Here is a 16,020-nt window from a genome sequence, read left to right on the forward strand (position 1 = left end):
CCCTCCTCTCCCTCCTCTCTCCCTCTCCTCTCTCCCTCTCCTCTCTCCCTCCTCTCCCTCTCCTCTCCCTCTACTTCTCTCTCTCCTCCCTCTCCCTCCTTCTCTTTCCCTTCTTCTTCCCCTCCCTCCTCCCCCCTCCTTCCTCTCCCCTCCTTCCTCTCCCTCCTCTCCCTCCTCCTCTCCCATCTCTCTCCCTCCTCTTCTTCCTCCCCTTTCTCCCTCCTCCTCTCTCCCTCCTCCCCTCCCTCTTCCCTCAGGGGAATGCTTGAAATTACACCCCCTGACAAACCCTTCCTCACACCTGGCTTCTCCCGTTGTTCCCACGTTCTCACATCCCCGGCAGGTGTGTCTGCAGCTAAGGCTCCCCGATCGGGCCTTGCCGACCAGTGGGGTTGTGTTCTCAATGCCTCCTGAACACACGGGTGGGGAGCATGGCAGCCTCTTGTCCCCCCCGATGGCCCGCGAGGACAGAGGGGGAGCTGGCCCTATAGCTTTGCGCCAGGGGCAAGGTTTATTTCTGGGCAAGATCCCCATCCCTGTCCCTGCTCCCCCTGCCCCGTGAGAGCCCTGGCTGCTCCTGGACGTGGCACCCTTCCCTCCCCACGCCGGTCTTCACACGCACCTGCTCGGGACAAGAGCCTGTGCCCTCGCTGCCAAGGGCACAGGGCCATGCTGAGAAAAGGCCAGTGTTTTCCTGACGGTCCCTGAGCTGCACCACACGGGGCGCCCTGAGGGGGCTGAGGCCCCCCGCGTGCTTGCAGTGTGTCCCGGGGACACGAGCTTCCGCGGTGCGAGGCCGCTATAGCGTGCAACCTTCTGTGCGCTCGTCTCTGCCTGCCTCTGCCCTTGCCCTGCACATCCCTGCCCGCCCCGCCGCGGAGCGCCCCGCACCGCCTCTGTGTCCCCCTGCTGAGGCCCCGCGGGGGCTGGGGACTCACGTTGATCTGCTCGGTGGGGAAGGCGCCGATGCCCACGCGTGTGGTGTAGGCCTTCACCACGCCGTAGACCTCGCCTATGTTCTGTGGCGGGATGCCCAGGCCCGTGCACACGCCGCCCACGGTGCAGTTGGATGATGTCACAAAAGGGTAGGTCCCTGCAAGACAGAACCGGACGGGGGGTGTCCACCGCCCCTGCAGATCACCCCGGCCCGGGGCTGCCTCTTGGCAGAGGACAGCGGGCGGTTCGGCCTCCCCTAAGTCCCCTTGGCGGGGTCTCCAGGGCCAGTGGTCTCAGGGACCAACCTGGGGGAGCTGCCTGCAAGGGCACTGTGAGTCAGGCCGCTGTGGCTCAAGTAGGAGTCTGGGGGTGAACAGAGGAAGAAGGCTGCTCCCAGCTTGGATGGTGGGGGGCCTCCCCTGCTGTACCAGGTGGCCTCGGCTCGGGTGCGGCCACGGGGTCGGGACAGGATGTACAAGGGCCCACACAGCCGGAAGCACCGGCTGTACCCAGCCTTGCGGGGAGCCCTGGGCCCAGCTCCGGACACTCTCCCTTCCTTCTAGATCGTCTCTCCCTCTTCCCCCCTCCCAGCTGAAGCAGGAAGACTGGGGCGGGGGGTGCAGCGTGATCATCCTCAAGGGGAGCCCCGCCCCGTCCCGTCAGTGGCCAGCCTGGTCCCCAGCAGGCACGAAAGGAGGTCCGCTGGGAGCAGCTGGGCTGGGGACCTACCGAAATCAATGTCAAGGAGGGCTGCGTTGGCACCTTCCACGAGGATCTTTTTGGGGGTGCCGTGGAGTGCCTCGTACATAAAGTAGACGCCGTCTCGGACCATGGGTCGGATCCGCTCAGCAAAGCCCTGTGGGGGGAGGCAGAGGGAGGCTGCGGGGGACCAGGCCACGTCCGTCCAGCTCCAGCCCCGTCTGACAGCCCGATCCTTCCAGTACATTCCTTTCCCGCGAGGGTCCTGACCTGCCAACCTGTCCCCAGACCTGGAACAGCCCCTGGCCCCACCTGAGTCTTATCTGCGACTCTCACGAGCCTCTTCCTGCTGTCATGGGCTGAACTGTGTCCCCCCAGTTAATCTGTCCGAGTCCCGGCCCCCGGCCCCTCGGAATGTGACTGCGTTTGGAAACAGGCCTCTAAAGAGGAGATTACGTTGAGGTCACTGTGGTGGGCCCTAATCCAACGTGACTGGCATCCTCATCGGTTTGTCCCTGTCCTCATTCACAGCCTCCAGCAAGGACTGGAAGGAGCCAAGATCCCAGCCTTGGAAACTTCTGGAAGGGCTCTGTGCTCTCCTCATCCTGTCCCTGACCCCATGCTGCCCCTCTGTGAGTCAGCAAGGCCCCCTATACCTCATGCCCCAAATAGGACGGGGACAGCCTCTTTCTCCAGTGCATCCTGGGAAACTTGCCCTGTGGGAAAGCGAAGGGCCCAAGCATCCCCCGGCCTCCCGAGGGGGACCCTCCTGACCTGGCTGGCCCGAGGTCCCTAAGAAGGCCAGCCGCCCCATAAGAATGCCCTGTGACAGCGTGCCCTGCGAGCGTTCCGTGAACGTCAGACAGGGCGTCGCGCCTCTGGCAGGCTGCCCGCCGTGCCAGGGGTCCCTGCTCTACCTTGAGCCTTTTGAGTTGACCTTCAACATCCACTTCCAGGGTGGGGAACATGGACCGGTGCTGGTGAGCCAGGTTCTTGAATCTGCAGGGGTGACAGTGACTGCGACCCCTCGCCCCGCCTGGGTGTCCCCCCCCCGGGCTGCGGACGTCTGGGTACCTGGCGGAAAATTCATCAAAGTCCGACAGGAGGTCACAGATGCGGAGGCCCGTGCGGGCCGCTTTGGAGGAGTAGGCAGGTCCGATCCCCTTCCTGGTGGTGCCGATACTGGAAGATGGGGCGGCCGTGAACACAGGGAGCCCGGCCCCGCAGAAGCCCGGACGCTCAGGGCCCCGGGCCGGCACCCCTAGACCCCGGTTTGCACCCCTACAAAAAGGGTAGAGCTGGCAGGGGCGCTTCCCAGCAGTAGCACCTGGAGTCTGGGGCCGCCTCTCCAGGATGGGGGTGTGGGGAGGGGCTGGGGCCCTGGAAGGTGGTCCTGGGCCAGCCCTAACCCTCCCCTCGTCCCAGGCCTTGGCTCTAAGACATCCTGTCTGCGTTCGGCCCCGGCTTCCCTCTTGCGGGGCACTGAGGCTGCTGCCCTGCGTGTCTGCCCCGGGCTCGGCCGACGGGACGCTCAGCACTGCCACCTGCTGTACCTGCGTGTGAGCGCGCGCGGTAGGCGTGCGCCTACCTGCGTGCACACGTGCGGCAAGTGAGCATGCCACGTGACGAGGCAGGACGGCCACTGCCTCACCCCGTCCTGACTTTGAGAGCCAGCCGCTGGCACACTCTCGCGAGGATCTTTGGAGACCAGGGAAACAGCCGTTGGTGCTGGTGGGGCGAGGGTTTGGGCGCCGCGGTGAAGTGGTGGCCCGTGTGTGTGTGTGTGTGTGTGTGTGTGTGTGTGTGTGTGGCGGGGCGGGGCCGGGGCACCAGCGGTCCCGGTGGCTTCCAGTGGACCTCGGCCCCCTCTCCGCACACCCCAGGGCCCCCAGACTCCAAAGTCCCCCGGAGACACTCACTTCTTCCCCTCCTGCGCCTGTCGCTGTACTTCCTGCAGCCCGTCCACCGCCTGGTGAAAGTCAAACACTGCCCGGCCAGGCCAGGGTCCCCAGGGGGAGACAGACACAGGGTTAAGGGCCTCGCCTGCGCAAGCCCAGCCGCCCGGGACAGGTGGGCCAGTTTGAAAGGGGACATACTAGGATCTGGCCGCCGCCCAGACTCACGCGTCACCGTGAGTCCCTCGGGCCTCAGCTTCCCCATCTGTCAATGGGAACAGTGACCCCCCACCCACTGCCCACCTTCAAGTTTTCGAGAAGGCCCCGTGGAGCTACGGGGCCCAGCGTCCCGGGGAGGAGGGCCGCGGCCGCGTCATCGCTCACGTGGCAGGTGGGTGGAGCTTACCCAGGTGGGCGCGGTCAGAGATGATGAGCCTTTTCTCCCAGTCCTTCAGACCTGCGGCCACGGGGCAGGCGGTCAGCCCTCAGGGGCAGCTGGCCCAGCTCCCTCCCAGGGCGAGTCCACAGAGGTCACCAGGGGTGTGCCCTCCCCTCCTGGCCTCTCTCCCCGCCGAGGGCCCCGGAATCTCCCGCCTCACCCCGGACGCCCCCCACATCTCCCTGCGGGGCCTCCGTCCTGTCACTTCTTGCTGCTCACGGCCCAGGGTCAGGTTCCCGTTGACTCTTCTGGCTCCTGCCCTGAACTCGAGCCCTGAGGCCGAGGCACGCTTCCTCCTCGGACCCCATCAGGGTCTCAGGGCTGCGGCCTCTAGACAACCGTCACGGGGCGCAGTTGCCCAGACACCTGGCCGGTGGCCTCGCTCTAGCCCCTCTCTGCCTCCTGCCTCCGGAAACCACATCCTTGCCTTGCAGGCGTGGCGGGCCCAGCGGTCCCCAGTCCTGGCTGGGGGGCTCCAGCAAACTCCAGGTCCCAGGGCCCTTCCCTGACTTCCTGGATGTGACGCTCCAGGGCCACCTGTCCCCCGTGTCGTGAAAGCACCTTACAAACACTGGGGCCCACAGCCAATTTGGGGCCTTAGGCCGCCCTGCTCTGTGCGTCCTGGAGCGAAGTCCGGCTTTCTGCAGGTGCAAGGCCAGCGGGAGGCGGGTGGGGGCCCGGCCGAGTCGGGGAGCCCCCCACCCCAGAGCCGGGCCAGGGTGAGCGCGTGGGGACGCGGACCCACCTTTCTTCTCATTCTTTTCTGCTTCTTCAAACAAGCCGGGTAAGTGGACGACCACCCCATTGCCTGCAACACACGACAGGAGACTGGATTGAATGGCAGACCCTGGCGAATTCGGTGAGAGCGTCATCAAGCGTGCGCGCTCACGGCAAGTGGGGTGAGAGCGTCATCAAGCGTGCGCGCTCACGCTCCCAGCGGCCGTGTTCGCGAAGCCGGGCCCCGGACGCGGTGAGCGGGAAGCAGACTGGGCTCTGGACGCGCTGGGAGCCTGCGCAGCCGTACGAAGGGAGGACGTTCGGACCTGCTACGCACGCGGACCGCGGGGACACGACGCCGAGTGCAACAGCCCATTCCCAAAGGACCCACCCAGTGTGGCCACTCACACGAGGTCCCCAGAGGAGTCAGATTCGCAAAGACAGAAAGTAAAAGGGGGTGCCAGGGGCTGGGGGTGAATGTTTAATGGGGACAGAGCCTCAGGCTTGATAGATGGAAAGTTCTGGAAACGGACCATGGCGGTGGGTGCGCTACAGTGTACACGTGCTTCGTGCGCTGAGCCCTGTGCCTGAAGGTGGCCAAGAGGGGAAGCTTACGTTCTACGTATTTATCACGGTAGAGACGACAGGGCCCGAGCAAGACAAAAGCCAGCACGGAGCGTTTACAGGGACGGACAGCGTTTAGTGGTGGCTGTGGCGGGGGCAGGGCTCCAGCCAGGGGCGTGAGGGAGCCTCTTGGAGTGATGACAGCGCCCTAGGGCTGAGTTGTGGTGGCGGCTGCGCGACTGTGGCGAATTTCACAGCACGTAGATTACACTTCAGTAAAGCTGCCAGGGTTGATTTGAGCAGCGGAAAAGCGGGAGAAATGCAGCCCCAACCGTGCCCGGACCCGACCGGGGCCTCCGGGGAGCCGAGCCTTCCCTAGCCATACGACGCTGGAGTGGGATCCACATACATGCTTTACACGGGCAGGGACCGAGGCCCAGAGTAGGAAGGTGACTGGCCCCAGGTCACATGGCGCGTTGGTGTGGGGTCCGACGTGAAACGCAAGCCCTTTCCTCTTAGACCAGAGGCAGTGGGGCTGGGGCACCTGCTGCCTTCCCATGAGGAACCCCTCCTGGCCCGGTCCCCGCCAGGGCTGGCGGTGGCACGGGCTCGGCCAAGGGAGGCGGGACACAGGTCCAGATGGGAGTGGCTCCGAGACTATGCGGTCCGTGCCCAGTACAAAAGGTCACCTAAATGCCACGGCGTCCTGAGATGACCGCGTGGCAGGGGCCCAGGCAATGTCGCAAGCTGAGGGGCAGCTGTGTGAGCTCTGGCACGTTCTGCCCCTGCCGAAGCACGCCGGTGGCTGGGCTGAGCCCTGCCGTGCTGCCCGGTGACCACCCAGCCTGGGCTCCGGCTGCTGGCCCCCGCCCGCCCCAGCTCCTCAGCGGCAGGCAGAGCTCCTCCGATGAAGCAGTGCCTCCTTGGCCTTGCTTCCCGCCAAGTGGGGCCCGGGGCCTGGCTGCAGCAGGGCCTCAGCCTGTGGGTTGTCCCCGGGCTGTCCTCGGCCCCTGCAGGGCACCCGAGTCGGCAGTCCTGCAGCCCTCTCCTCTGCCCAGCCTCGCCTGACCACACACAGCCCCTCAGCCCACACGTTCCTTCTTTTCCCCGACACTGTGCCCTCACTGGGCTCACACGCAGCTGCAGACTTCACTTCCCAACCGGGGAGGGGCGGATACGTCACCAGTGAGGTCCTGCTAAGTCGTGGAAGGAGCCGGAGGAAAAGTCCTGGACACCGTGGGAGGGCGTCCCGGGGGGCCTGGCCGGGGCAGGGGGGCTCAGGCTAAGAGCTGAGGGCAGGACAGGCAGTCCAGCCCAGTGGCAGGGAGGGCGGGGAGAGAAAGAGAGGCAGACAGAGACAAAGAGACACAGAGCAGGAGACCCCACAGTCCTGGAAGGGCCGCGAAGGTCCCGGCCCTGAGGGCGAGCCGTGCTGTGGGGAGCGGGTGGTGAGGAGGCTGGGCCTCCACGAACGCGCACACACGCTTGCCTGCACACGTGCACGTCCCCATCCACACGGCACACTTGCTCTCACACTCACACACGTGCAGGCGTGCAGACGCTCACGTTCACGCCCACAGTCGCAAACGTGCTGGTCCCTGCGGCCCAGACGGGCCTCCCGCCGCCCCCTCTCCGTCTGGCCCAGCCCCACGTGGCACCCCGGGCCCATCTTGCCGGCACTCTCGGGACCCCAGGCTGGCGGCTGGGCACGGCGGACACTCACCGATGAAGGACACGGCCTTGGTGTTGATGATGCCACTGGGCAGCAGGTGGAAGTCGTACTCCCTGCCGTCCACCACCACCGTGTGGCCCGCGTTGTTTCCGCCCTGGGAACAGAGACCCGGCTGAATGTGCGGGAGCCTCAGGGCTTGGCCCTTCCCTGGGAGGGCCTGCCAGCCTCACTCTGGACCGGCTGCAGACAAGGTGCTTGGGGGCTGCCTCCCCCAGGGTGCACGGGACACTGTCCACACTTGGACTTGGGGACTCTGGTGTGGCGGATAGCTCTGATCCGGGTCTGGGGTGCATCGGGTTGGTGACCCACTCCTCGGATGAGGTGTGGGGGCCTGGCCAGGGGACTGGGTTGGAGAGGGGCTGGCCCAGCCGGTCCCCCCAGCCCCCCAGGACCCCCCTCGTGGGCAGGCCCCTAGGAGGCTGGCTTGGCAGAGGTCGCCCAGAGGTGCTTATAACTCCGCCCCACCTGTGACCCTCTCTGGGGGTCCCTCCTCTGATGCAGGAATGAGGGGCCAACCCTCCCAGGAAGCGCAAACCCAGACAGGGCCCCACAGCTCGAGCTCTGCAGTGGCGGACCCTGGTGCCCACCTCCGGGGCTGGGTGAGGCACAGGTGCAGTCATTGGTCAGCGGGGCCACTGCTCCCACCCCCTTAGCAGGGGCCCCTCCCTTCCCGCCCTTTCGGCCTGTGCCTCCCATCGAAGAATGAAAAGGAAAAAACAATTCCGAGGCCAGCCCCGTTCTGGGGACACCCAGGTGACGGTGGGCTCGGACTGGCTGTGGTGGGTGGCCAAGCCAGGGGAGGCCAAGCCCCACGAGGGAGGCCCAGCCTCCTGTTCCCACCAGCAGAGGGCACTGTGGGCACCCCGGCGGCCCCTGGGGCGGGAAGCCTGCTGGCCGGTGCCCCGCCTCACCCGCCTTCCTGCCCTAATCTCCGCAGAAACACAGGCTTATCCATCGGGCCTCTCCCTGCCGGCCCGCTGTGCTCCAGCCTTGCGAAGAGGGGGGGGGCGGGGGCCATGGTCTTGCCCGCCCCAGGCGGGTCTGGATGCCAGCAGCCCCCTCCCCCCACCTGCCTACCAAGAGTACCTGCTCCTTCCAGTCCCTCCACACACAGCCCAGGGTGGGGGGTGGGGGGGCACGGCCGGGAGCCTGGGGGCAGCGAGGGGCAGACACTGGAGACCCCCCAGGCCAGAAGCTTTCCCTCCTGCGCCTCCCATCATGCATCAGTGCCCTAGCGCATCTCCCGGACTCCCACGCGCCCTCCACCCCCACTCACCCCTGTGAGCTGTACCGACTGTCCCACACGGCCCTTCGAGAAAGCAGTTCCACGTGGGGCCCCCCCGGCTCCCCAGCACCCCGCTTATTTAGTGCATGTGGACGGTCTTTCTGGGTCTGCTGCTGCCCGGACACGGTGTGGAGGACCCTCTCTAACAGACCCCTGGGGTCACCACGACCCAGGACCGGGCCGTGTCCCCAGGTGCTCTGAGGCCGGCAGGGGCCGAGCTGCCCTGGGACTTGAAGGCCGGTGGCTGTGGGAACGGACCGCAGGCTCCCGGCAAATGATGGTGGAAAGGGATGGGCTGCCCTGTGGGGAGCAGACAGGAAGGGTGAAGGGGCGGTGGCGGCCTGGGAGCCCAGGGGGGTGTCCCACGCGCAAGGGCAGGAGGACAACACCAGGCCGCAGGGGGCTCAGGACAGACACGGTGCTGGGAGGTGACCCGGGTGGGCTGCTCCAGAGGAGACAGGGAAGGGGCATGAAGACAGCAGATGCTGGCGGGCCGGTGGTGGGGGAGGGGAGCGGGGGCGGAGGGCTCGGCCCCAGAGGCACAGGCCGTCCTTGCTCTGCCCCGGCCTCGGCACCTGTGTGCTGACTCCTCACACAGGCCCCTGCACACGTCTACGTGCACTGGACGTTCATGCCCCGTCACAACTGCCGCCACAGGAGGGGCGCCCGGGGGTGTGGTCTCCACTGGCAGATGGGGCCACTGAGGTCCCCAGAGAAGTGACCGCAGCAGGATCCAGGCTGGGCTGGACGCAGGCCCCACTGCCTCTCTGCAGACGCCTGCCCCCCCGTGGCCGCTTCCTGCCTGCCCCAGCTGGGCCCAGACACCCCCCCTCCCTCCCCACTCTCCCCGTGCCCAGCACCAGGGTCAGCTGGCCCCAGGACACACACACACACACACACACACACACACACACACACACAGAAGCTCCTCACGCACACCCCCACCTTTGTTTGCAGTAAACACGGGTACCTAGGAACAGGCACAGGCCGTCGTGGGCCAGTGGGCGTCAGGTGACTGCTGCCAGCTGCAGGGCCCAGGCGTCAGGCCATAGTCCTCTCCCGGGGGCAGAAGCTAGCCCCAGGAGGCCGCGCCCGGGGCCTGTTTCTGAGAGCTCCAGGGGGACTGTCCCAGAGCCGCCCCGGTCTGTCCTCCCCCAGGTCACATGCAGGCCGCTGGTGAGGTCGGGGCAGGAACACCCCACCTGCCCTCCTCAGGTGGTGGCCCAGGCGCCGTCTGTAGTCCGCAGGCCCCAGGATGGGTGGGCCAGGGGGCCGTCGGGCTGAGGGTGCAGCCCCACACACTACGGCCGGATTTGGAAAACCGCTTGGAGGGAGGAGCTTGTCTAGGGTCCAGCGAGACGGGTGAGGACACGTGGCCGGCCTGGCTGCCGTCCAGAGGCAGTCCCCTCTCGGCCTCCCTGTCCCAGGGGGCAGGTTCTGCCCTGGGGGGGTGAGCGAGGACCACTCCGAACCTCAGGGTGGCCGGGGTGGGGGGTGGGATTCCCAGACCTCGACTCCACTGCCTGAAGCTGGCCTCACCCTTCCTTGTGCCCCTGGGGGGCTGGCCAGTCAGGTGGGAGCTGGGCACAGAGGCAGGGCTCGGGGCGGCCTTAGGGGGCTCTGCCTGCCTCCGGGTCCTCCCTCTGTGCTCGAGCCTCAGGTCGGGCAGAGCTCCAGTCCCACTGCCCCCGCCCAGCCTGTCTGGTCACTCCTGGACACCCCTGCCAGCTGCCTCCCTGGAGGAAGAGATCTAAGAAAGGGGGGCTTTCTCACTCCTGGACACAGGAGCAGAACCAAGGCCACGGCTGGCCCGCTAGGGAGTCTGGCCAGATCTGACCTTCCCATCCCTGCAGGAGCCCAGCAAAGGCGGGGCCCAGGCCCCGCAGGGAGCCTCTCCACGGGGCCGCCTGGGCTTAGAGTGCGAGTGGCGGCCGTGGGCCGTACAGCGCAGACCCCTCTCCTGCCCCATCTAGAGAGCGGGCCCCGCCCCGTGTGCCCTCCGCCACCCTCCTTGGCATCTCAAGGCTGTGCAGCCCTGAGAGCCCGCGCCGGGTCCCCACCAGGCCCCCGAACCTGGGGGACAGAGAGCCCGTGGGAGCCATTTTCCTGGCGCCCTCGGCCCCTCCCTCCAGGAGGCCCCCCGCTGACCCCCTGAGCCCCCCTGGGGGCCATTTCCGGCCTGACGGACCTGCCTCTGCAGCTCCCCTGGGCAGGCAGCCGGCCCTTTGAAGAGCAGGCCCCAGTGCCCAAGTCTGGTCTGGCGCCCACGGGCCTTGGGAACGCTGAGGGGCGGGCTCTGCCGGATCAGAGGGACCATCTGCTGTTCAGGGATGTCACCTCCTCGGAGGCACCGGGGGGGGGGGGGCGGGGGGGGTGCGGGGGGGGGGCAGTGTGAAGGGGAGAGGATGCTCCTGGGACGTCACCCCCACCCCCGGCGCTGTGGCTGCTCCTTCTCCCACACCACCCCTGCCCGGCCGCCGGTGCCTCTCCGCACCCCTCCTGGCCGCGACAGTCCACACCCACGGGGCTCCGCGTGGCCGCCCTATGGAGGGGGACTTGTCACCCACACGTGTACTGTTGCCGTCCAGCATCCGTCCCCATCCCTGCCCCCTTTCGCCAGCCCTTGGCCCCAGCACCCCGCTGACCTCTGACCTGCCAGGGCCCGACCCCTACGACCTGCTCAGCCACCACTCCTCCCGTTCTCTCTGAACCCCCAGCTACCCGGGTCCCCACGCTGCTCTGGACGGCTCATTTGGCCACAGTGAGCCCTCAGCCCCGGTTCCTGGGGAGGCACCAGCCTGGCCGTCTGCCCTGCGATGCAGCCCCCTCCTCCCCACCCCCGCCATCATCAGCATTGAGGGCCCCAGGCCTCTTCTCCCTGCCGACGTCCCTCATTGTGTTTCTCACACAGCCTCGCCCCCATCCCTGCAGCCAGAGCCTGCCTCCCAGTCCGGCTCACTCTGGACGGGCACCACCCCTGTCGGTCCCCAGCCCTGGTCCAAGTGCCCGACAAGTGGACAAAGGGAGGGAGTGAGCAGGGAGGTGAGCAGGGGCGGGTGGGGGTGGGGGCAGCTCCTCAGAGGCTGCGGGGCCCCTCCCGGCCTGCCCCCAGAGTGCTTGGGGTCCGCTTGGGTGTGGGTCTGGGTCCTGGGCTGCAGAGCCAGGTTTTATCAGGCTTCTGCACGACACACGGCGAGGGGCCGGCCCTCAGGGGGAGACGCTGGAGGCCGCAGCCCCGCCCGTGGGGGAGAAACCCGGTTCACCCTCCTGTGCGCAGCTTCACCCCGTCTCTGTCTGCCTGCCGCAGGCAAGCTCCTTCACTCGTTCACTCATTCAACCCAAACAAAGAGTTGCCCTCTGCTCAGTGAGGCTCCGGGTGGGGCCTGGGAGGAGGGAGGTCCTGGGCTCGAGGTGGGTAGGCAGGCCTCACCTGCCGGGGCCAGAGGGGGCTGTGTAACCTGGGGGGGTGGCCCTCCAGAGCCGCCACTGGGTGGTCAGTGCCGTCAGAGGATGCAGACTTGCAGGGGAGGCCCGCTTCTGGAAGCAACCCCGGGCGCTCCCGGCCCCCGTCCCTGTGGAGGGCCCCGGCCCGCCTGGGGTTCTAGGTGAGGTGTCTCCTGATACCCCCCCGGGGAGAGGGGTCCCCGAGCACCAACAAGCCGCAGGGCGTGGCCCCTCAACCACTGAGGCCACCGTGTGCAACACCAGACCTTCCACCACCGCTCGAGGCCCCTGGCCCTTCCCAGGAAGTGACTGGCTGGACCAGTGGAAACCGAGAGACCCAGCACAGCACCCTCACTCGTACTGAGCACGTCACACACGGAGCCCCGTTTACACCGAAGCTGGAAGGAGGGAATTTTAAATCCTGACCTTGGCGGTCCTGGGCAGGGGGCCCCACAGCCTTCTGACCAAAGTAACTTGGGAGGTGGAGGGAGGGTTGAGCGGGAGCCCCTGGCTCTGTGGGCCTGGGGCCGAGTCCAGGCTGGGGGTGGGATCAAGCAGCAGGAAGGACGCTGAAAGAGGGACCCTGGAGGAGGTCTCGAGGAGGTGTGGGGGCTCGTAGGAGGGGCCAGCAGAGCTCACAGGGGGAACACGTGAACTTGCTACAGAGAGCAGAGGCCCCCGGGGCTGTTGTCACTCGGTCCAGAGGGAGCCCGCCCCGCCAAGAGCAAAGGGAGGCCCCGGGGGACCCAAAGCAGCACCCCCAGCCCAGAATGCTGGGCGCGGACCAGGCACTGCGGGGGCCGGGGCGTGAAGGCTGGGAGGGCACAGAGGCGGGCGCGAGGCGTCTGTTCAGCGTTCAAGTGGCACGGAAAACAGCCGCGGGAGGAAGCCAAGCCTGAGACCCCGGACAGTAAGGAAGGTCGTGGGGGAGTCCTGGGGCGCCGACCACGGGCCCCACACGACGGGTGGGAGAGAAACAGGACAGCGGTGGGGGTGCAGGCGGCCTCAGACCACGAGGGCCGCAGAGGGCTTCCCGGCCGAGCAGAGGCAGGGTGGCGCCAGTCAGCAGCCCCCCCGCAAGACGGCCCCGGGCCCAAGTGACAGGCCAGGTGACCCTTCTGGTCACTGGGGCTGGCCGGCTTCAGCCCTTCCAGGCAGCCACCCAGACGGGACTCCTGGCCCGGCCCGCTCTGCCCGCTGCACGTGCCCGCCGCCCGCTTCCCCGGGCCCCTCGCTCCCACGTGCTGCCTGGCTCCCGGGGTCACGGCTCCGTGTGGCTCTGTGCACCCGGTGGCCGTGACTTTGGGCTTCGTGCGTTCGCACCCCGAGTGAGAGGCAGCCTTCCCCAGGGCAGAGGCTGGTGCCTCAGCATGCGGCCGGACGCCAGGGCCGTCTCCACGGGTGTGTGGCCCACGCGGGGGCCCACGCGTGCTGCTTATTCCCGTTCCTCAACTTCTCCGGGCCTCACTTTCCCAGCTTGTCAGGAGGCTGGAGGGGGGTGGGGTGGGGGCGCTGGGGCTCCTACAGGCAGAGACACGGGTGATCTCTGTGTGAGAAGTCAGATGGGGGCCAGCCTGCTCTGCCCGTGGCCGGTCCCGTCCGGGACTCTTACTAGTGATGGACGGGAGAGGGCAGGGCCTGGCCTGCTGACCCAGGTGGCAGAGCAGGGAGGCCCCACTCCAGAACCATTTCCAGGACGAGGAGAGCCCACAAAGGCCCCCAGTCTCCTCAGGAGGGAGACGGGCCACGGACAGACGCGTGAGGCTCACCGGGGCCGGCAGGTTACACGGAGGGCCGTGGCGCCATGTGCCCAGGAGCAGGGGGACAGGAATGGGTTCGCTGGCCGGGCTCAGGGCACGGAGGGTGGGGGCCTCTCACGATCCCAGGAAGCACCTTCCGGGAACCCGCTGCCCGGAGGGCACAGGAGTGGGCACAGAGAGCGGCTGGCGTGTGCCGAGAGCCAAGCGTCGGGCTCACCCTTTCCCCGGGGGCATGCCCCAGCCCGAGCCCTCCCGGCAGGGGCCAGGGGATAAGGCTACGGACCAGGCAGAGGAGCTCAGGGGTGTCCCCTCCCCACGTGGAGCAGCATTTCTGGGCTCCAAACCGCAGCAGAGCCAAAGCACGAAGCGTAAAGCCCACCCGTCTGTGCCCTGAGCTCTAAGTTATCCGGTCGGCAGCGTGGCTCTCGCTCTGGTACAGGGGCAGTGGCCCGGAGGGAGCATAGCTGGCAGTGGCCACCCGGGGCCCTTGGGGACAGAGCCCGTGTCTGGCTCCCCGGTGGCGCCGCCAGCCCCTGGGTCACCCTGGCCAGCCGTCCGTGGCCCCTCCCTTTCCCCCTGAGTCTGGCCGGGACCCTCCTTGCCCCTGGTCCCTCTTCCTCCGGGTCCTGGCCCCCTGTCCCGCCCTTGCCTCTGCCTCCTCTTGGCTGATGCCCCAGGGCCACCCCGCTGGCCGGCCCTGTGCCAGACCCAGACGGGATGAGAAGGGAGGGTGTCTCAAACCAGACAGAAGCTGGGGGCGCCACCCCACCCCACCCCATGAGGATCGTGTGTCCCCAACTCAGCACTTGTATTTATAGCTCTGCCCTGGCCCCGGCCTTAGGGGGGGGGCGGGGGGGGGGGGGGGGGCGCCGGAAGAGGCAAGGGCGGGGGGGGGGGGAGTGTGTGCGTGTGCGAGGGTCGGGGTGTCCAGGAAGGGAAGGTATCTAGGAGGCGTGGCCAGGTCAGGGCGCGGGAGGAGAGGGTCCCCGGGCGTGGGGAGGGGGGGTTGTGCTGGGGGGGGGGGCCCGCACCTGGCAGCGGCTGATGATGTCGGCGTCCGTGGCCAGCAGGTCCACCACCTTGCCTTTGCCCTCGTCCCCCCACTGCGCGCCCAGCACCACGGTCACCCGGGAGCCGGTGGCCGCCGCCTCCTGCTGCAGCCGCCCCCGCTTGACGCCGCCCGAACCGGGGGGCCGGTCATTGGAGGAGGCTCGGGTTCCCGACATGCTGGTGCGGTCCTCGGCTGCGCTGGGCCACGGGAGGGCCCGGCCGCCGCACCATTAAAAGGAGCCGGCCCGGGGCAGGGGGCGGGCCGGGGGCGGGCCTGGCCGGGGCGGCGGCGCCTCTCGGTGACCTCCAGGCCGCCGGGTCCCGCCCCCCGCCCGCCCAGCCACCACCGGGGAGCCGAGTTGGGCCGCGGACGCTTACTCATGGAGGTGGGGGCACAACGACCGCGAGAGCGCTGCGCGGTCCGGGTTTCTCCCTCGGGAAGGCGGATGGGGACGTCTGCGCTCCCGGCTCCGAGCGGGGCCTGGGGAGCCCTCCACCGGCTCCCCACCAGCCTCCGACCTCAGGGCTTTAGCGACTCTGGGGGGCCCTCTCCAGGGTGGGGATGCGGCTTGTAAAAGGGGAGCCGTGTCCTCACACCGCACCTGGGGTGGGGGGGGCTGCATCTTGGGGGCTTGCAGCGCACCTGCCCTGAGGTGAACCTGGGGCCGTGGACCCAAGCGCGCACTCTGGTGGCCAAAGAGAGAGCGCGCGGCTGTCCCCTCCCCCAGCACACCCACGCATGCTCTCAGGGGCTTGGCGTCCAGCACGGGGCAGACAGGCCCCACTCGGGCTGTGCTGCCTCTGGTCCGCAGGGCCCGAGAGTCCAGGGACACAGGACCCGCGATGGTAGGGTCACCCGGCCAGCCGAGAAACAGCCAGGGATGCTGGCCAACCCCCACACGGCCAGGGTCTCCGAGAGGCTCCACTCGAGACACCTTTCCTGGCCCAGCCTGTGCAGGGACTGGGTTTCCAGACGGGATTTGCATCCCATTGCTGGGCTCCCGTGCTCCCAGCTGGGTGCCCTACGTGGCCCCCCCGGGAACGCGCCACATCCTGAGTGGACTCGGGTTTGGGCATGGCTCACCCCAGTGGGAGATGGGGCCAGGGATGGACCCCGGGAGGGGGGGCAGGAGCACGCCGTTAGCCCCTCACCCTTTTCCCTCGGGGGCCGGCGGGGGGGGGGGGGCAGTCTCAGTACAGAGGCCCCCAGAGCCCAGCAACTAACCTGTGGCCAGGGCTCAGGGAGCGCCGGGCTCCGTGGATTCTGGCGGGGGGACCAGAGCTCCCATGGAGGAAGAGAGAGAGCAGACTCTGGCTGCCACACAGTCACTCACAGAGAGTCCCAGCTCACGACTGCACTGCCAACCTGCCCCTCGTTTGTCCCCTCCTCGGCCCACCCCCTGCTGGGGTCCTGGCTGGGATCCCTCCGCGGCCCAGACCCTCTTCTCTCACACGGGGACACCGGCGGTTCCTCCTCCCGGAGTTGCTGTGGGGCAAAC

The 16,020-nt window shown here is 68.0% G+C and overlaps 1 protein-coding gene across 1 annotated transcript in view; it reads right to left on the minus strand.

Moving 5' to 3' along the window:
* The window catches only part of ADSS1 (adenylosuccinate synthase 1), a 17,887-nt gene extending 3,118 nt beyond the window's left edge, over window positions 1–14,769 (minus strand). The window contains exons 1-9 of the mRNA XM_049612012.1: window positions 14,503–14,769; window positions 6,974–7,076; window positions 4,715–4,777; window positions 3,937–3,987; window positions 3,555–3,621; window positions 2,710–2,817; window positions 2,553–2,634; window positions 1,666–1,792; window positions 939–1,093 (exon numbers count right to left, since the gene is read on the minus strand). Of these exons, the coding sequence (XP_049467969.1) occupies window positions 939–1,093; window positions 1,666–1,792; window positions 2,553–2,634; window positions 2,710–2,817; window positions 3,555–3,621; window positions 3,937–3,987; window positions 4,715–4,777; window positions 6,974–7,076; window positions 14,503–14,697 (951 nt within the window). The 5' untranslated portion in view covers window positions 14,698–14,769. The remainder of the gene's footprint in view (window positions 1–938; window positions 1,094–1,665; window positions 1,793–2,552; window positions 2,635–2,709; window positions 2,818–3,554; window positions 3,622–3,936; window positions 3,988–4,714; window positions 4,778–6,973; window positions 7,077–14,502) is intronic.
* Window positions 14,770–16,020: the final 1,251 nt, after the last annotated feature.

This window comes from Panthera uncia (assembly GCF_023721935.1).
Source record: "Panthera uncia isolate 11264 chromosome B3 unlocalized genomic scaffold, Puncia_PCG_1.0 HiC_scaffold_1, whole genome shotgun sequence".
NCBI lineage: Eukaryota > Metazoa > Chordata > Mammalia > Carnivora > Felidae > Panthera > Panthera uncia.